Below are 21,704 nucleotides of genomic sequence, written 5' to 3' on the forward strand. Positions count from 1 at the left end.
AACAAAGAGCTTTCAGCAGGGAAATGGCTCTTGCAGTGATATACCTAAAGATGTGGATTGCTGCCTAGATGCCACTGGATTATATGTCCTGTATCTGTTCTCTGCTTGAAGGTTTTTTGTTTGTTACTTTTTTGCTGAGGTAATCTGTGGATGCATTTTGTGTGTGTAATCTATAGGTTAGCCAGGTGAGGTACTCTTGGCCACCAGCTTGCAGAGGTGGGCATTTGCTTGAGGAATTTGCATCTTGGCTTTTTTGCATAATACTGTTTTCAGCAGCAAAGTAGACAGGCTTAAATCTCTTTGCTCAGGGGTAAAGGATCCTCTGGGTTAGCTCGTCTGTACAGCCTGTGTCATGCTTTTCTTGTACAAAGGAGAAACAAGAGGCAAAGTAATTCAGAGTAATTTTAGTTAGTGAAGTGAAACCTAGTTTCTCTTCAGTCAGCCTGATTGGTTGCATTGGATGTGGGACCTACCTAATAGTGAATAGTCTGGATTTGTATTCCCTGGCTTTATACCACAAAATGCAAGGCTGATGTGTAGACTCCTATCAATTGTGATTAGGGTTGTATCATCTCCAAAAGCTTTTAATTTCTTTATTTAATACATACTGTTTTGAGAAATGTGTAGCTGAATGTGGAGGAATAATGGAAGGGATTAGAGAAATGTAATATTACTCAAACAAAAACTAACCTATGAACCTCTCCAGTGTATGAAAAATATCATTTACATATTGTGTATGATAAAATTGCTCTACAAGTGTAGCTGTCTATACCAGTAAAACCCTCTGCTTTTGAGGGTTGTGCCAGCTTATTGACCAAGAAGTATTTATTTTCTTAGCTCTGATTTTTTTTTTTTAACCAAATAAAGCAGATATAGAGACGATATATAGATCATGCTGAGAAATTTGTGGCCATAATAATTGTTTGGTTTCCTAGGTTTATTTTTTGACAAGTGGAAATTCCTTTAATGGGACTAGTGGATTTCATGTTCTGCCCCAGAGCAAGCAGCTAGAGAAGGCTTCTAAGATGCATTGTGCTTCTGCTAAAGTGTGTAATAATAAACTTGCATATAAACCCTTTACAAGACTTCTGTTTAAGATCTCTTGCAAAAGGTTTATGTGCAAATTTATTAATTCTTAAATAGCCTTAATATTTAAGAAAAGAAAGGACAAATACCAGAGGGAGAATTAAATGGGTAGCAAGCATCTAATGCTACTCATCACAAGTCTAAGCTTTTAAAGGAGGATGTATTTATGATGACAAGAATTAGGTTTCATTACCCTCTGCAGATTGACAGGACAAACTTTCTGTTTCCTTTCTAACTTGTATTTCTATGGGACAAAGATATTTCATAAGGATTTTCCATTTCTGATGTACTTGGCTTTGGTAAGACAATGTTGTTGGACACATGCTTTAAAAATTATTAATGATTGCCCACAGTTGAAGGCAAATAAAATCAGGATTATTAAACTCTTGAAACAGTGAAATACCTAGACTTGGAAGTTTCCCTTTTAAATCCTAGTGAACTCTGTGTGGGAAATGGAATCCATCATTAAAAACAAAACAAAAGAACAACCTGATCTGCATTGTGCAAGAGTTTCAGTAACATGCTCTAAATGCTTAGAAGAATTGTTTAATTTTGGTCCTTCCTGTTTGAAAAGAGACAGAAGCTGTTATAGCTCTGACCTTGGAATATGATTTGCACCAATCTGGGGATATTTGAAATAGTAAAGATGCTTCATTTGTGGTTTGTTGTTGTTGTTAATAAACCCAGCATGGTAGGTTGTCAGCTGCTTTCTCTAGTTCAGTAATGTCTCTATGAAAATTATTCTATGTCATACTTATAAAACGATGTTTATGACAGATCTATATTTCATCCTATTGTGGTCAATTCTTGTTGAAGTAATATTTTTTTTTCTTCCTGTAGCTCTGTCCATATAGATAAAAATTCCACATAAAACATGTTAGTTTATACGGTGGGTGTGTTATTTATTGTGCAATAGATCTCTTTAGCTTTGCATTGTATTAGTCAACTGAAAGCGGTTTAGAAAGTGATGGTTGTGTCTTATATGTCAATGGAACAAAAAAGTTCAATAGTACAAGAGATAAAATCTTCTGCTAGTTTTTTGTACCCAGGGAATATGGGATTTGTGTTTGAAATGTTTATCAGAATAATTGACAGCAGTTAACATGTAGTTTACATAGCTGTTAAACTTGCAACTTACTTCCATGCAAACCTGTTTTTCATGCAAAGTTAAAAGAAACAAACCAACCAAAACCACCAACCCCCCCCACCCCACCCCCAAGCAAAAACTCCAGAACTAAAGCATTTTAAGAACCTGGGACAGGCAAAACAAATTATTTCTGGAAGTAAGTTTCAAACTACTGCCGAAAATTCCTAACAGGTTAAACACTTCAAATTTTCTTGTGTTGAAATGCTGTACAGTCATGAGTAATGTTTCAAGTCCCTGCTACTATAGGAGATGCTTGTCCTTTGAAGTATGTGTGCTCAAAGACTGATTTCAAGAGACGCACCAGAGCAAAAAATCTGCAGCTAACTGGAAGACTCTTAGAATTGAAGGATTAAAATTACATCCTACTCATTCACCTCAATCTCAAGAAAGGAAAATTTTATTCTTACATGAGGTCTTTGTCCTCATTTCAAGGCTGTATTGCATCCTGCTGCAGCCTGTGTGCCACAGAGAACTTGTGCATTTACAGCTGGATGCTTTCAAAGACTGTGAAGTTGGAGGATAAAAGATAATGCAAGAAATACTTGTTGTATTGGCTCTCCCATAATCAAAACAACACCTGAAAGCTTTCTAGAGAGAGTGTGCAATGAAACTTATACACAGTTACAAAATATAAAGTATCAAGAATGTTGACAGCAAAGTTTAAATACTTAGTTTTAAGCATACCTTCTACTCTTTCATGCATGGCTGTAGATCCAGTTCATGTTTCTTGCAAATTTGTGTCCTCAACTGCTTTGTTTTTTCACTTCTCCATTTCAGAATAAAATTTGTTGATTGTAGTTTGATAACCTTGAGACAGACCTCTCTTCTACACTTGCATAGAACTTTTAAAATGTGCCATCTTTTAAAGAATCCTGAAAACTATGAAGTCTTTTGTCTATTTCTGTAAATGACTCTGTGGAGCTTTAAAGCTGTTTGGGCCAACATTGGTAAATAGGCAGAATCGTACAAAATGAGCAAACAGACTGGACCTTGTAACCTACCTAGCTTAAGTAAAACTTTATCACTTTTAGGTCTCTAAATTAATATTTCATACTTCAGCTTCTCTGTCCAAGTGAATCTAATAATGAATAACTTGAAAGGAAACCTGTCTTTGGTGATTTGCATTAAACAGATTTTTCGTGCCGTGTTTTAAGTAACAGTAACAAAATGCAGCATTTCAACACTAGGAAGTGCTTAATATTTTACAGAAAAACACTAACAGAAGATCTGCATCAGTCACATAATCCTCAAGAATCAGTAGTGTATCGATAATGGTGTATTACAGTGAGGCCAAAATTCAGTTGGAGCATCTGGATTTACATGTTGCTTTAAACAAAGTATTTCAAAGTTGATGTGCATGGTAATTTGACTAGTTAGACATGTTCTTGAATGTGTTGGATTGCTTTCACTTCTGAAAAAACTTTAAAAGATGTCTCTTCGATTTAGTACCTTAACCTTTGTATGGGATACAGACCCAGGCTTTCTTTGCAGTTACCTCTTTGTGCTTGAAGAGGACAGCTGTTCTTCCGTGACTGTATCTCACTTCATGCTGAAGGACTTCACATTATAATTACTTTCAGATATACTTATTTCATTCCTAATCAACTTGTTAGAACACCAGAAGAACAAATCATAGGTGAGCAAACCTGGACACACAGTTCATTTGCAACTGAAATAAGTTCGAGATCTTAAATAGTCATCAAAGAAGTAGGAATGTAAGAAAGCATTATAAAATAAGTGGGCACTGTATCATAGATACAAACCACCAAATATATTGCATCTATGTAAATGCTTATTTTGCTGAAGATGCAAGATGCCTTTGAACAATTATCATATGAAATTGGCAGAACTTGTGCTTGGAACCCAGCTGAAGAACGTTTGAAAGGCTGACCAGACTTGGGTGGGCCTTGTACTGTATTTCAAAAGGGATTTTGGAACAACTTCTTGTCAGGTCTACATGATGCTACTAAAGCATCCCTTTTTGGAGGTCAACAGCAGTAGTCCTTTCTGTGAAGCTTGAACATTGATCTCCAGAAACACTTGCAATGAAATGCAGACAGGCTAGATCACTCTCACTTTCAAGGGCTGTGATAAGTAATGGGCATGAGGTTCTGCTACTGCTTATAGGGTGCCAGCTCTGGCCTGAAGGCTCTCACTGCCTGACACTGAAGAATTAAGAGGAAAGATGAACTAAAATGGAAGTCCATGTGCCCAAGGGACTAAAGTAACCCTGCCCACATATTGAGTGGGGTTGCAGCTGTTTCAGTAATTACCAGATGGTTAGAGTATTTACGTAGTGAAAGCAGCAGAGAAGAATTCAGACCCGTGTTGTAAGATGATCCCAAGTCTTCACCCTGTTCAATAAAAAAGGAATTTGAGACAAGTTGCTTCATGACAACAGTGGTGGCATTTTCAGAGTGACCTGCAGGTTTTAATGGCATCGCTGGGTAGAAATCCCATTTTTACTTATATGAGTCAAATCATGTTACTTAGGCCTACCACTTTCTGCTAGAAAAGTCTCATCAGTTTTCAATTACAGATTCCAACCCAATACACTCAATTGGCATAATGTCAAAGGAAAGAGAGGAGCTAAGGATGTTTTAATAGAGGTCACCTTCAGATAAACAAAGGACATAATATTCTTCCATAACCTTCCCTAATTTTAACCTTCACTTACTCCTGATGTTTATTTTCTTTCTTGTAGGTGTTACAATGATTCTCATGTCTCTAGGAGGGACCTAAACTTGTGATGTGATCACACAGGTTAGCTTATCTAGGGAGTTTATATTCCTTTAATGACAAATCAGTGAGCCCTTTGTTACAGGATGTTTATCCTGGATGCCTGAGGAAATATTTCTGTGTTAATTGAGTAGAATTGGATGGTTAAAGGACGCCACGTTATTTGCAGTTGTAAGAGCACTAGGTGTAATCTGAATCAACACTGTATTCTTCTCATTACTTGGTTAAGGATAACTAATGCTGGCACACAGAGCTTTTCCATATGGTGTAAGGGAAGATACTCTACAGTCATGTAAAAAAGGATATAAGCAAATACAAAAGTGATGTTTATCATGTTTTCTCAGAATCATACATGCACAGACAAAAGATAACTCCATAAAGAAAAAAAATGCTTATTATTGAGTCATTTGACTTCCAATTCACATTTCACTAGCACCCTTTGTCTCTAAAAGGTAGCCAGGGAGATCCTTCCCGGTGACGGTAAGGGTCCCCATATCAGCTGCCTGTGTTCACAATTCAAATGAATGTGGCTTGAAGCAGGTTACCTGAGCTATGCTTAAAGGGGAATCATTCAACCTGAAACATCAAAAGGGGGCTAACTTCCTCTGCAGCTGAGAGGAACATGACTTGCAGTCTAATTGCACATTATTGTAACTGGACAAGCAATAGGGCATAATCTGAGAGAAGCAAAGAACAGAGACCTGAGCTCTGATTACACAGGTCTCGCAACACTCAAGATGAAAAGGGATCAATGTCTGCCTCGCTTGACAAGAGTAATAAGACTTTTGCATTAGTGACAGGATTGGTCACTGTGAGTATGTAAATGAGATGGCTTAGCCTGGGTAAGTAGGGACCTTTTTAAGTTTTGCTTGCATTAGTTTTTAAATTGAGTTTATGCTGGCCAGGTAGAGAAAGGAGTTAGATATTTGGGCTAGCTAGGCAAAGGAGTGCTCTCTTTTACTTTGTTTGCCTCCAGCATGGCTTTTTTGGGGGGTATTTGGTGGGGTGTATTGAAAACAAAGGCATCAAAATTAATTGTTTGGATATTTCAAAAGTTTTCATATAAGAAATTAATATTTATAATGGGTTTGTGAATGGAGATGGCCATATAAACACCAATAAACTGCACTGACAAATTTTGGCAGAACTCAGTAAGCAAGGGTTGTGTAAACTTGTAACTGAAGGTAGTATTTTGTAAAGTCATGTGGCCTGAAGTAGATGAACACATAAGCTCCTTTTTTCTTTTTTCTTTTTTCTTTTTTCCAGATTATGTTACATTGTACATTTCTTGAAGTCTTTCTCATTTTAACATTATAGCTAGCTGTGAGCAGAGAGCATATTTCTTTGAAGTTTTTAGGGTCTCAAAAACCAGAAGGAACTTTAAAAATGACCTTTTTCCTCATTAAACATCTACCTTGACCACACTTTAGTAAAGCAGTTGGTGATGGTGTTTGCAGTAGCCTCACAAAAGGCAGAAGTCTTGACAGCATTTAAGCCATGAATTCTGACAAGAGTTTGCATGTGAATTAAACGTTGGTTGCACAGTTAACTTGGTGTGTACATCTGAAAGCAATTTGTGTGGTAGATACACTTGTGAATCAGATGAAGTTTTTTAAGAGGCTTTTGGAAGTCTTGTTCAAACTGAAGTAGGAGCTTCAAAGCAAGCTGGAGAGTGTTTGTATAATCTTGTTGAAAATGCTCTTTCTGATTTTTGCAAGAGGTTTAGTTGCTTTTGGCTGGGATATGTTCACAGGATACTCTCCACGTGCAGCTTGCTTTTGGATTGTTTTCGTGTATTTAAAGCTGTTAGTAAGAGGGAGTCAGGGAACTTGCTTTCTGTACAGTAGGCTCATTATACTTGGGCATTAAATTTTTCTTTGCTTAAATGTTTGTCTCTAATAAAATTACAAGAGTAAGCAGTGGTCTCTGTGTTTGTGGAAAGTGTGACTGGTATACTTAAAAGTTGTAAGATGGAAGGAGGGCAGGCAGCTGAAAGATTTACAGCTGCTATCTCAATATTTGTATTTCTCGGGTAGTATGCTCTCGTCCTGGTAGGGTATACCCATAAAACATTATTTCTAGCAGTCTTTTATATAAGGATACATGCACCATGCTTTTCTGTTTGTGTAATACTTGTTTACTTCCTCTATTCATTGCTTAGGGGACCAAACACGTCAGACTAACAGGTTTCACAACCATTTTGATGTGGCTACTCTAAATGTGCACAGATTTATTTCATCTGGTTGTCTGTCTTGATGTGAATCCTTAGGCATATGTTTCCTGTTCGCAGAGCTTTGTGGGATTCTCCTGGACTCTTAATGTTGGCATCTCCTGTCATTCATGGAGTTAAATTTGGTGACAGAATTGCGTCTTAAGAATGAAAATTGTTGTAATTATTTTTAACATGTCTTGTTTTATTTACTCAGATTCACTTACATGTTTTAATGGAGGTGAGTGTGTCTACAGAGAGCTGTGCAACTGCAGTCGATTTAATGCAACTGGACCAAGATGCCAGACAGGTGTGTAAAGAGAGAAAACTAACTGGGTTTCTGGCATTGTACTTGGGTTCTCACAGCTAGAAGAATGACTGCCCTATGCCTAAAGTTTCCTTTGTGCCCTACTATTTTTCCCTTCCTTTCTTTTCTGTGGTGATATTTCTCAGCATACCACATACACTACTACATCTCAACAACATGTTGACTCAAAAAATCAGCAGTATGTCTGAAGTGACTCTCCTTTTATTAGTGTATAACACAGGTGCTGAAAGAGATCATATATGCAGAACGTGGGGTCAATATAACTTTGAAACTTTCGATGGACTGTATTATTATTTTTCTGGGAAATCTACATATGCACTTGTGAGACACACTGAATTAGATGAACAGAGTTTTTCCATACAGGTAGGGGACTGTACTTCTACATTCCTTTTAACTGTTGGTGAACATGCTAATGATGCATTAATTTTAAGAGGTTAAAAATAACTTGAGATAATAGTATGGGCTTCTAGCATGTAATCTAGATATAATTTCAATGTGATGTGGGCTACCAGTTACTATAGCACAAAATATAAATAGTTGGAAGAAGTGATGTGTGTACTTTCAAAGCCTGCTGCTGCTGTGAAAAGAGCACTCCCAGAACAGTGCTATTTGTACTCATTTTTTGGGGAAGGGAAGAGTGGGATAAAACTACTTGTTCACATGCTGAGGGCGGGATTGGGAGTATTAGTTGTGTAACGTGTGGATTACAAAGAATTTGATGAAACTCTTGACTTTGACACTAGTGATTTTATTTGGCAGGTGAATAATGATCCTGAATGCTACTCTTCTCCTTATTCCTGCAAACGGTCCATTAGTTTATTCTTTTCTGGAGATGAACAGATAAAGATGAGCAGTGAAATCACCTATAAAGGATCTGGGTAATTGCACTTATGTTTCTAATGCTGTGGTTACACTGGAATTAATCTGAGTACTGCTTTGGTAAAATAGATGTAAACTGGATCACTTAGGTTTTGGTACTGTAAAAAAAAGTATCCAGACCACGGCTGTAATAATTACTCTCCATCTACAGAGTAGTGTCTGAGGAAGGTGATATCTAAAGGAGTGGTATATAGTATTAAGTAAAAACATTGATACACATCCTTTGATTTTTTTTTTTTCCTGTTATTTGCAACTTCCTCTTATTTTAGTGGAGTTACTCAGTATTTATATTGGCGATTTTCACATGTATGAGGAAGTCATGAAATAGTGGCATTTTCTCATGTGAAGTTGTTTTTGGTTCTGTGTCATTTCAGAGTACAATTACCTTACATTATTGGAAACTTACACATCCAAAAACTAGCTGGATACTTCCTAGTCAGGCACCAGTATGCCTTTAGTCTGGTTTGGGATGGGATGTCTGCAGTGTACATCAAAATGGCACCAGACTATCTGGGCAAAACACATGGACTGTGTGGAAATAATAATGCTATCCTGCAGGATGATCTCGAAACTAGTTATGGTGAGTATTTAAAATATACTTCCTGTTATGCAATATAGATTTTTTCAGGTGAAATAAACATTACTTTGCGTAGTTTTTAGTTGTAATGCTAACTGCATTTAAGGAGGGCAACTTCTGAAATGGAAAATATGATATGGAAGTACTTCTGGTAGATGATACTGTTAATGAAGAGGGCCAATTTCTATACAGGTGGGGCTCTGGGAGATTTTTAAAAAGCTGTCTTACTCAGTTATCTACAATGATGCTTATATTTCAGTTTCCTCTGGACCTGAAAGCTAAAATCTACTTTTACTTGTTAACTGCCCTTTTGGCAATTTTCCAGCCTGTGGAAGCCTGAGATACTGCTATTGGAAATAAATCAATAATTTTAATTAGTAAATCAAATGAATGAAGACTGCCAAATCTTGTTTGATCTGGCATTCCATTTGTGCTAACATTTTCAGTAGTTACCAGCCATCCTTCAATACCAACTCCCAAGAGTCTTGGCTTTCAATAAATACTGAACAAAGACATCTATAAAATGAAAAGAACCAGGGGGAAAAAAATCAGGCCCCTTGAAAGATATTTGGTTAGGCAATAAAAAAACTCTGGAAATCATTGCTTTGTACTGTTTAACTCTTTGCTCCTTCTTAAAATTAGGATATTTCTATAGAGTATTACTTCAAAGCTCAGAGTTTGTGGTATGTTTCCTTTGTTGTTTGCGTGTGCCACTCTGTTTCAGAAAGCAATGGCTCTGCACTATTATCAGTCCTTCCCCCCATTGAATAGTTTGCTCGCTAAATCAGAGTGTTTAAATTAGTACCCGGAACAATAGCCCATTGTCCTTGTTGCCTTCAGAGACTTGCCTCCATCCAGCCACCTCTCTCTGGGTATCTCAGTTGCATAAAGCTGGGATTGTAGCACAAGTTGATACACTGCATACTGGCTTTATCCAGTTAGCTTGGGAAGCAGTACTAATAAAGATATGGCAAGATATGCATTCATGGGTAACCCAAGTAATAATCCATGTCACCACTTGTCTATGACGGATAATGCCATCACTAGCTAGTTTAATACTAGTGTGGATGTTTCTGCTTATGTGAAAAGTCACACTTTAACTTGGTTAATGTAGACAATCATTTTGTACCATTGCAGCGACCCAGGAATGCCTCATCTTTCTTGTGTTTTAGACTTTCTGCTGGGAGTTTCATATGAAGTAGCAGCACAGACCTACGTATACACAGTTTATTACAGCTTTTCTTTACTTTCTTCCATTCAAGAACTGTGGCAGGAGCAGTCCTGTTCCCTTAAAGCCCTTCCTTGCCGAATCACCTGAGTGAGCTTTTTTCTGCCATTCTAAAGTCTTCCTACTTTAGTCCTTTTTAAAAGTATTTTTCTTTCTTGAAAGGACTAGGTTGTCTTTAGACATCTAGTTGTAGGAAGGGTTTGGTGCTCTCTGCTTGATGTGGTGTTTTGATTATTGAGATGTTTCCCTGGGAAATCCTACAGAAATGCTGTTGTTCTTCCAAGTCACTGTGTGACTCTGTTGTGTCTCTCTCTTATTTAGGAAAACTGACAGACGATGTAACAGAATTTGTAGAGAGTTGGCAGGAGGATCCTCCACAAGGAACACCCAGTTGGGATAAATCTCTTCTGAATGAACCACCCTGTCTGAAACAAAGCCATGAATCTCTACAGGTTTGGATCAACACAAAAGGATTATTACAATAGTTGGTGATTCTAATTAGAGTGAGAATTTAACATAACACTTTGAAGAAGACTGGAAATATTCGCAGTTCCTCTTTGGAGACATGGAGTGAAATAATTGCTGCAGCAGAGCTTTCCCTGTCCTCTCCTTTCCCCCCCCACTTTCGTTCTGTATGTAATTCTTAATCTTTTGAAATATAATATTGCCTGCTTGGCAACCAATGGAAGTGCTTTAATCTGGGTCTAAATGAGTGAAGAGTCGTGAAGTTCCTATCCCTTAGGAAGGATAGAAAGGAGTGGGCATGCAAAGACAGAATAAGGGCACAGTTAATTTGTCCATCACATTGAAGTAGTTTTTCCTTTTAAGTAATGTTTTCAAGATATGACCCTGAAGTGCTCTGAAACTGAAGATGATACCAGGCATGTTCTATTTCTTTTGCCTTTCACTGTGTAATTTAACAGAAATTAAGACTATTGCAGGTCACCTGGGTTTAGCTGCAACATGGTCTATGTTCTTGGGGAAGGGATGTATTTTACTAACATTGGTGTGAACGTGGATGCTGTGAATACTCTGGCATGGAGAGCAGTGTGTTGCTAGCCGCTGCCTCTAGCTGATGAGAGGAAAGTGATTCCTAGTCACAGTCTGAGATGTCGGTTCTGATTTTCCATAGTCTTCTGTTCTGCTTAGGTTTATTTCTGAAAACCTGTTCTTCACAACAGCTATCTCATTAATTTCAGAGGGCATACGCTTTGTGTAATATCCTGTTACATCCTCCGTTTGAACAATGTCATGAATATGTGAGTCCTCTTCCTTTTATGGCAAGCTGCACCAATGATCTTTGCATGTAAGTGACTGTTTTTGGGTAATTCCAAAACTATTTTAAAAACATTGCCCTTCTATCATAAGAATGAATTGTAGATGTTAACAGAACGAATGTGTGTCTTTTTCTGCATATTAATTTTTATCTAACATTCTTTTATTATTTTAGTTTTCTCACTTGTTCTAGTTTCACTGCCAGAAATTTTTGCAGAATTGTTCCTGTTTTCTTTGATATAAGGATGACCAAAATCAGGCCTAGATATTTTCATAATTTGTTAGTGTACCTTCACTTGAGTATGGCATCAATTATGATTTTGAATGTGCAACATCATTAATATTTCTAACTTTAATGAAAAGTAATAGTGAATAGGCCAGTTAGGCATCTCCAAGCCATAGGTTAATCCAAGGAAAAGAGGAATTTGATGAGTATTTGAATTTATGCTATCATTTCACAACCTGCTACGCTCCTTATTTTAACTAGTTAAATTAACAGGCAGGACAGGCGAAGATAATTTCCATTTCTTATACCATGGTGCCTCACTGGCAGAAAACTTACACTTCCTTCTTGTGAGTTTCTAGAAGGATGTTATTCCTTTTATAAAAATCAAGACCTTGATTCAAGTCTGTTTATACTGCTGTGTCTCTGGCTTTCATGGATTTATTCAGGAAATTAGCATCATATCTCAAATACATTCATGACTTGTCTTCAGGTATGTCAGAATGTCTTACTTTTAACCTAGCCAAACAACACAGTACTTTAGAACTTTATTAAAGCAGGTTCAGACAACTTGGTTGTATGCAATGCAGGAGCAGTCATGAGGTTATGATTGCGTGTTTGAGTGTAGGTGGAAAATAATATATCTATTTTTATTTGTGTAAGGTCAGCAGTTGATAATGCAACTTGGTGTCGAGCATTAACTGAATATGCCAGAGCATGCGCCCAAGCAGGAAAGCCGCTTCATGGATGGCGAATGCACTTTCAGCAGTGTGGTATGCAGATGCTTTTGTACTTGGAAATACTGCTTAGTGGTTGTGTCTTGGAAAGGGTGCCCTTCATACTTTTACTTCTTTGTCTTTACTCCCATTTTGAACTCATATAGTTCTTAATGAAAGCTGAAAGCATAACTATGGACTCACCTCAAGGCTACATAAATGCAGTGGGATTTCTTTTTTATTTGTACTGAATGTATTTAAAGAACTAAGGTTCTTAGAATATGTTTTAAGAACCTTCTTATTAAAACATCAGAAATTCTTTAAGATGATTCACCATTTGTTTTTTCACAGAGCTACTCTTTCAAATATTGTCAAAGTCTTCATAGCTTTCTGATACATGAAATGTGTGTCATGAGCATTAAAAATAAATCTGAATTACACTTGCATAAGTCTACATCTTAGAAGTCACAGCAAGTAAGTTGGAAAGAGATCCATTTAATTTGTCCACCTGCCTGGAACACAGGACCCAAACTGCCTTGTCATTCGTGACACATTTCCCCTGTGTTTCCAAGAATTTTTATTAATTGATGTTCTACCACTTCTTATGCTGGTCTAAGTATCTAAATAGCTCTGCTGTGAGAAAGTTTCCCTGAGTCTCCCTTGGTGTAATTCAAGATTATTCCTTCTCAATGCACCTTTAATGGCCAGAATGTGAATATATGTATATTGTGTATGTGTTATAAAAACCATTGTTTCATTGATCTAGACAACTGATACTCAATTGGCTTACCAAGAAAGTAAATACCTGAAAGAAATGTGTACAATCTATATAAGCCCTGAGGCAGTAGTACAATAGCTTTTCATTTCTCTACCTGTTCCTATTTTTTAGTGATTACTTGTGCTGAACCCTTGACCTACAATGAATGCATCAACTGTTGCCCTGTTTCATGTCATCAACAACCACAGTGCATTGACAGTGATCTTCCCTGCATTGATGGATGCTACTGTCCAGACGGTAAATTTTGCTTCTCGAATACATATTATTTGATTCCATAACATTTTCTACTGTTCTTCCCGTTTACATACCTATATGGCCTGGCTAGATTAAGGCATTCACAGGAGCTCTTTGTAAGTGCAGTGCCAACAGAATGTGGATGAATGATCTTGTTTTCCTCGTAACCCACAAAAGCCTTTTCTTCCCGCTAACAAGTAGGAATATGTTTCATCACAGATCCACATTCTAGCTGTAGAGCTCTACAATCTGAGTGAAAAAATGGGGTTTGCTTTGTTGTTGACAGGGCAGCCATCCTCCTGATTCTGGTGGCTGCTGCTCATTTTTAGTTTTTTTTTGTTTGGTTGATTGGTTAAGTGTTTTGGGGGTCAGAGGGGGTATTTTGGTGGTTCAGGTTTTGGGGTTTTTTGCTGTGTGGTTTGGGGTGGTTTTTTTTCCCTGGAAGAGTGCTTGCAAGGTCAGATGCTTAGGAGAGCTCAGAAGTGTGATATGACTAAAACTCATTCATGTGGCCAGAAACAGCTTTTGATACTGAGATTCTTATTCTGTTGTATGGTTCTGGCAAGTGAAGTATTTACCGATGTTACCTATGGCAAAACTTTACCCTTATTACCAAAATATACTTTAGTGTTTGGTTTTCCCCTTGTTGCTGGCTTCTCTTGGATGCGTAACTACTTAAAACAGGATAGCGGAAGTTATGCCATGGATCTTCAAGTTTTATTGGCTAGTCTTTTAGCCTCTGGCTTTCTAATAATGGAATAATTAAGAAAAAAAACCCAAAAAAACATTACAGTAAAATAAGGACCAAACAGTAACTTAAAACATAGAAAGGTGCTCAAAGCAGCATGTATTGGTGCTTGTGTGTTTGTTTTTGGTTTTGTATGGGTGGTTTCCTCCCCTGTCCCTCAATATTAAATTATTGTTATTCATACTATTGTTAGTGTGTCTCAAGTGGTTTAGGCACCTGGTCCATGTAATATAATTAATTTAATATAATTCAAATGCATACTTGTTCTGCAAAAATTACTACGAAATAGTCTGGAGTGTTATTGTCATACATGAGCATTTGTGGTATTCTTGGGTATAATTGTTACTGCTCCATCAGTGATTTGTACAGATATTTCAATTTTTCCATGTTGTTTTATTTCTTCTAGGCTTAATTTATGAAAATGAATTGTGCGTCAAGCCTATAGACTGTCCTTGTGACTACCATGGAAGTTTCTTTGAAATGGGTTCAGTGGTTTATGAGGAATGTAATAACTGGTTAGTAATTTTTCTTTTGATGCTGTGGACTTAATCCTTTCATGGTCATAAAAGAGAACTTCCTTGCATAAAGTTGTTAAGCCCTCACTGTTTCTATGTAGAAAAACTGTTGTTCCATACAAGTTATGCAAGGAAGGGAAAGATAAAAGAAACTATAGAGCTATTAATGTAAGAAGAGCAAATGACAGATATTGCAGAGAATACTGTAATGTTTAATAGCACTTTTTTTCACCCTGAGCTCTGCTTCAGACTAAAAAGTATCTGGAATGCAAAATGTCATCAGGAGAATTACTTTGACTTTTTGCCCCTTGTTTATGTTGTCTCACCTGGATGCAACCTAATGTCACTGTGGCACTAAGCTGCTGTTTTGGGAATTTCTAAGTTAATTTTATACATTGGGAAGAAGTAATACCTTTTATTGGATCAACTTAATTGAAGAAAATGGATGAGCCTTTTTTTTAAAGTAGTAAGATTCAAATTGCTTGTGTTAATTATTCTTAATTTTAATAATCCTTACCTTTTATAATGGTTATCAAGTTGCGAAAAAGAAAGAAATGGGTGCATGGATGAGTTTCCAATTGGTCATAGTCTTGTGACAAGCTCTTGCCACACCATCCAGGCATTCTAGTCACTGTGATAGCCCTTTTGTGAGACTGGAGACACTTGGTGCTCATTTCATAGGGAAGGAATCCAGGAAGAACAATGAAGGGACAGTCATATATGCTTCACATACACACACACACAAAGAAAAAATAATTATGAAACCTTTTGGGTTTTATTTCAGCACTTGCATTGGAGGAAAGTGGATTTGTACAAATCTTACGTGTCCGGGTATGTGGAAGTCTTGAATACTTAACTATTTAAAAGCTGGATTTTTACTTGGGGTAAAATATTCCTGTTATACTGAAATATCATATTAAGATCTATAATTTGCATTTCTTTCACTTTCTACATATTAACCCATCAATATACACAGATTAAATACTAAGATCATCTGACTAGCAGGCATCCGCTTTTCGATGCAGCGTAGTAATGCATCCCCCCTATACATCACCATAATGTCTCTGGTAGATGGCACTACCTGGTCATTCTTATCATTCAACTAAAGCTTCCTCTGCAATCTGCACTTGAAACACTTATGGCTAGATTACTTTTCTTTTTTTCTCCACAGTACTGCTGCTTAGCGATATAGTATCCCAGTATTGTACAAATATCAGTTAGTAATTTTCACGTGCCTGTGGAATAATGGGTTTTACTCTCCTCACTTCAGATAAGCAGCTAAACAACAGAGATTAAGGTCAAAAGGATTTTGCACATTAAAGGTACCCATGACCTCATGGTTCTAATAGATGCCAGTAGATTCAAGCACTGGTCTCAGAGTTATCGGTTAACTGTGGGAGTGCTTAACATTTCTGCAAATAATCTCAGATCCACAGATTAAATACCCAGAATGTAAGGATCACACACATTGCCTCCTTCTGGGGTGACAAATTGTTTATGTATCGTGGCCTGGCAGCAGGTAGAAACTCCCTAACAAAAGCAAGGATAGGGTTCAGTTCCTAAGTGTGTTCCTAGTACCTGGTTATTATAGGAATACAATTGTATAAATTATAACATGTATGGAGTATATGAACTCTACAGCAGTAAGAACTGTTGAGAGTGCACTGTCTTTTCTACTCGACATACTTTAATATGTTATTTATGTTTGTCAGCTGAATGCTCAGTTTCAGGAGACATTCATTTCACGACCTTTGATGGGCGCAAATACACTTTCCAAGCTACCTGCCAATATATTCTAGCAAAAAGCCGAACATCTGGAGCATTTACTATATCCTTGCAAAATGCTCCTTGTGGACAGGTAAGGCTTAAAACCTTCTTGTAATATTTATATCCTGAAGGGTTTATTAATTGGAGGGGGGGAAGTAAAAAAAAAAAACCAACTACCTGCAATTGAGCATATTAAAATTAATCAGTAGGAACAATTTTCCTTAATGATGAAGTACTTGAAGAACAACAGTGCAGAGGAAGTCTGTTTGTACATTCTCAAGTTTGCTTGCAATAAATAAGAAAGATTATACTAGCGTTCTGATTCAGTGTTCACTGAAGTCATTCAGTAGCATGTGGTGGTTCATGCAGCAAACCCTGGATGATGGCTTACTTTTCTTGAGCTTTCTGACTATATCTTTCTGGATTTGCAGCCAGCACAAAATAAGCCTACCGCTTGAAGGAAGAATGACTTGTTTTGTGCCCTGAATATAGATTTCTCTTTCAGCTTGAAATTCACTTACACTGATATGAACAACTTTGGATAGCTTTTGGGACAGCTCTTTCTGATTTAGGTGTATGTATACATCTGCATTACTGTTAAGTTGTCATCCTGTACAATTACTGTCAGCCAAACATGCATATGTATATATGTAGCTGATACTACGGGTGCTCCTACTTTATATTTGAAAGCTTCTGGTACTGTACACAAAAGTCACAAAGTATTTAATATGCTTTACGTCCAAGACCCATTCACTTTCCTTTGTTGTGGTGTATGTGGATTTCTGAATATGTATTATTATAACAGTCTTGATAGGTCTTGTGATTTTGGGGAAGTTAAGACAAGTTAGAAAAGATCTTAAACATACATAGGTGGTATGAGAGGAGTAGTTGACTGACTTGAGCTGTTTTCTGGAGTTAGGCTTTTCTCACTGACTTTCATGAGTTCTACATGTACACCTAAGGGCAGAATTTGGCCCACATTTGTATTAGGGTCATAATGCTACCATGGATGTCTACTTACGAAGCTGCTGGACTTGCCATAGCAGCAAGATGTTAAACTTCGTATCTTTGTCAGATTTATGTTGTCTCCAATGGTCTTGTGTAAGGATTTTTATGTAGGAGCAACTGTACTGATATTTGAAGTGTATATTTAGAGTATTTCTAGATCATTAGGCCCAAATTTTAGTTCTTAAGAGGATGAGCTTCCATATTGTTGCAGTTATTTACTTCACGTAAAAGCAGTTGTAGCACCATTAAATTTTGCTTCAGTGACGGTAATTAATTACACTTCATTCTAGTTGTTTCTTTTTTGTTCTAAAGAAATGTATGGTTCTGTAAGTCCTTTTACACTGATGAGCACATTCATTCTTCTCTGCAGCTTCTATTGTTCATGCACTTGAGATTTCCATGGGAAGAGAAGTGGTCATATAAGCTGTCATGCCACTTTCTAAATGCTGTTTCAATAGTCTTGTCCTTGTGCACTAAAACAAACTACTCTGAATGACAAAGAAGACCTTTAAGCAGAAGGCAGTCATATTAAAGTGGCCTTGACAAGTTTATTATAATAGAAATTATTTATTTGCAATCCAGGTAAGAGATGGGAAACTGAGTGCATGAAGTCCCCTTCTTCTCATCTCAGTAATAAAAACTGAGAGGTAAGAAAAATAGCTTAACTGGATAGAGACCAGTTAAGTATATGATCCACAAGTATATACCTCACTATGTCTTCTGTGGTTCCTAGGACAAATGTATCAGGACATCAGGTGAGGTATGTGACAGGGTGCTGAAGAAGTAGATTCCTGTGTGGTGAATAGGACTGCTTTATTACGCTATAACAGCCTCTAGCTCTTTGAGGGAGAAGAGTTACAGTGAGGGCTGTGAAATGAGATCTTGATGAGACACGTACATCAAAAAAACTTCTAGACTTTAACCTCTGTTTGCATCATTCTTTGGGTTGGGAAGTATTTGCAGATCCTGCTAGTTTATTATTTTCTGTTTATAGGAAAGTAGAGACTGTTTCAAGATACACCTGATTATTGCTACAATTCCCCACTTCATGTGCATATTTGGCTTAGCTTCTTCTGATTTTAATGACCTCAGCTGGCTTTGTTCTGTTCTAACCTTGGGATCCTGAAGAGTTAAATCAGTATCATCATCTAGAACAGGGGTCCACAAACTACGGCCCACAGGCAGGATACAGTCCCCCAGGGTCCTCAATCCAGCCCCCGGTATTTACAGCGTGCGCCCCCCCTGCCCCCCCCCCCCCCCCCCCCCCCCGCCGGGGGTTGGGGGGGAAACCAAGCAGCCGCAGATGACTGCCTGCCACTTCATCTGCATGCCGACCCCCTGTTTAAAAAGTTTGAGGACCCCTGATCTAGAAGAGCAGAAAAATAGAATAGCTGTGAAGCAAAACTTAAACATAGGCATTCAGCATAGGTGTAGCTCTGGGCGCTCAGCATAACACTCAGAACTCCTCAGAGTCCAAGAAGCTTGAGAACGGTGGTTGTTTATTGAAACTGTGTTCTGTACTATGTGGTTGAAGGTAAGCAAAGGGGATGATCCCCAAAGAAACACTCTAGGCAACTTTTTTCTTCAAATGAAAGTTGAAGCATGGTTGACTTCTTGCAGAAGCTCACAGTGAGACCTGTTGAAAAGCCCCATTAATGGACAAGAGAGGTCTGGAGCAAATATCTGCTATGGTAATGTGCAGGATATCTATTGTGTGTCTCATTTCCTTTTGTGTTACAGAATTTATCTCTGTGTAAAACAGACAGAAGTATGCCTTTTGCTTTAGTTGTGGTGGTGATGCTTTCGTTGGGGAAAATGATTATCAAATTAAGGCAAGAGCCTTGCAGTAATTCTTAAATCATTTTCACCCTGATTTAAGGTCTTTGCCTAATGTGTGTCTGTGTTGGAGTGCTTTGTAGGTGAAAAACAGATTCTCTTGGCTTTTACTACATGTTGGGCTTCATACTTCACCTAGCCTTTAATAAAGCTAGTCTGATCAGTCCCTAATAGGTATAGGCTTTTACAGAGGTTTGAGTGAAGCATTCTGAACATCAGAGACTTACATGGTATGTTTCAGGGCTACGTGCTGCTAAATTAATTATTAATGTACAAGTCATAAGAGGGTAGTGGAAACAGTTTGTGTATTATAACACAAGAATGTGAGGCTTCAGTGCAACTATTCAAGTGTCTAACTATCAGCTAGCTGGTACCACTTGGCAAAAGAGCTGCTTTACAGCTCCCTAGGCACCGTCCATTATCTTTTTCCCATTTATAAAAATTAATGAACTGAAATGGGAAGCTAAAAGATTTGTAGTGCAGAATCTCATATTTCTTGATGGTTTGAGATTTATGTGCTTTTTTTAAAAAAACCCAACTTATCAGTCCCATCTCTTTCAAGCAGATTAAAAAATGTAGAAAGAAAATACCTGGGGAGATTTTTAGCTCTCTGAGTCACAAAGAATCCAGTCATCTAGAGCCTTACAGCTGGTGACATAAACAGTCATCAGGTCACAAGTTATTTCAAAACGATGTGAAATTTTGTTTAAGCATTTTTTGGAAGGAGAATCAGTCAAGTGATCAGCACAGCTTAACCTTATCTGAGTTTCAAGTGACAGCCTCACTGGCTTTTTGATGAGAAAGTCTTCTGAATATAGAATTTTTTTTTAAGTGTCTAGTGAGAGAAATGGCCATTCCTGTGAAAACACTTGCTGCAAGTTGGCAGGGGCAGTGCTGTGAAAGAAACAGTTCATTGAAACAGAGCATATTGTCTGGCAGAATTTCTCCTTTAGTTTCAGCACGGAGGAATAATAAAGCTTTTGTCAATATTGTGTAGTAATGTATATACCATGAAGGATTGTTCTCTTGGCTCTGGGCTTCTGTGTGTATCAGCTGGTATTTAATTTTCATCTCCTTAAAAGGTTGATAAAATTGTCATCTTCTATGCACTGTTGCTGAATTATATGTGCAGAAACCTAATTTCTTAGTGAAGAGGCAAGGCAACAAGCTACGAGAACATGGCTTCACAGCGCAGGTGTCTGTCTTCACTATCAGTCCAGGAGAGCTGGTTGTGCTGATGAAATATCTTTGTTATTTTTATAATTTGCTATTTCTAAGTTTCATTTTTCTCCTTTAAACTATTGGTGAAAGACCACCATTATTTAGAGACAGGAAAATTCTGAATGTAGTTTTTAATCTTTACTACTGTATGTACTTGTGTGTCCATGGTATTTGAAGGACTGACGGCATCTGTTAAAGCCACACGATAGTGTTCAGAGATCCTTGCAGCTCTAGGAATTACGTTCAATGAGTAGGACAACATTTGCCCTGTATTACGCAAGTCCTAGTGAAAATCAGTGAGGGCTGGATACAAGTGTAAATCTTTGAACTGAACATCCTGATCTCTTTGCACTGTGCATGGTGCTATTCACAGTATAATTTTTCTGCTAGTGCGACTGTCCAAAGGTAGGGGTATTTTAACTAAATCTTGTTCAGTGACTCTTTCAGCACTGAAGTTGTTTACCATTTTACTATCTCATGATCAGTTATGCCTTCACTGTAGGCAGTGAGACTGAAAAGTGAGCCTCTTGCACCTCTGCTGGACGTTTCTGGACTACAGCTCGGTGCCAGATCCAATCAGTGGGAAATTTCCTGCAGTGAGACCTAGGCTACTCTTTGACCAGTGGTTTCAGACATGTCTGCATGTCTTGGTATATAAGACATTATGAACCATTGAAGATGCATAATCAAGATGAGAGTGAAATGAACAGATAGCGTGCCAGAAGTGACCAGACCTAAATTTTTTCATTGTTCTTGAATACCTTTTAAATGATTCCAAGGTCTTGCAATGAAGGAGGCTGAACAGAAATAAGCAGTTGAGTGCTTTCCCCTTTTCTCTGTAGATGGCAGGGAATAGGCAGTCTCTTAACTTTATCCAGCCACGCTAAGCCAATGTAAATAAGCTGATGTCTCAGAAGCTATAATAAAAAGATTTGAATATAGCAGGACTGGCCGAAACTTGATTCCTTCCTAGGGCAAAGAGAAAGCAGAGGGTGGCCTGTGATTCTGATACCTTTCAGCATGTAGCAGGGTGAATTACAGAAAGCTGACATGGTAAAGTTCAGATCACCTCTTGATCCACCTTTGCCTGATTCTCTGTGATGGAGCATTTTTCTTTTTAAAACAATGAGTAGTGATACATACCAGACTAAGAAAAATCTGGTAACCTTCTGTGCTTAATAAGCATACTT

At 37.6% G+C, this 21,704-nt stretch overlaps 1 protein-coding gene across 1 annotated transcript in view; it reads left to right on the forward strand.

Annotated features, from left to right (window-relative positions):
• OTOG (otogelin) overlaps window positions 1–21,704 on the forward strand; it is a 104,390-nt gene that overhangs the window by 4,646 nt on the left and 78,040 nt on the right. The window contains exons 5-15 of the mRNA XM_055723020.1: window positions 7,399–7,491; window positions 7,718–7,872; window positions 8,269–8,387; window positions 8,763–8,968; window positions 10,515–10,645; window positions 11,393–11,499; window positions 12,355–12,464; window positions 13,297–13,422; window positions 14,574–14,682; window positions 15,467–15,513; window positions 16,395–16,540. Coding sequence (XP_055578995.1) covers window positions 7,399–7,491; window positions 7,718–7,872; window positions 8,269–8,387; window positions 8,763–8,968; window positions 10,515–10,645; window positions 11,393–11,499; window positions 12,355–12,464; window positions 13,297–13,422; window positions 14,574–14,682; window positions 15,467–15,513; window positions 16,395–16,540 — 1,349 coding nt within the window. The remainder of the gene's footprint in view (window positions 1–7,398; window positions 7,492–7,717; window positions 7,873–8,268; window positions 8,388–8,762; window positions 8,969–10,514; window positions 10,646–11,392; window positions 11,500–12,354; window positions 12,465–13,296; window positions 13,423–14,573; window positions 14,683–15,466; window positions 15,514–16,394; window positions 16,541–21,704) is intronic.

This window comes from Falco cherrug, chromosome 10, assembly GCF_023634085.1.
Source record: "Falco cherrug isolate bFalChe1 chromosome 10, bFalChe1.pri, whole genome shotgun sequence".
In the NCBI taxonomy this organism is placed as follows: domain Eukaryota; kingdom Metazoa; phylum Chordata; class Aves; order Falconiformes; family Falconidae; genus Falco; species Falco cherrug.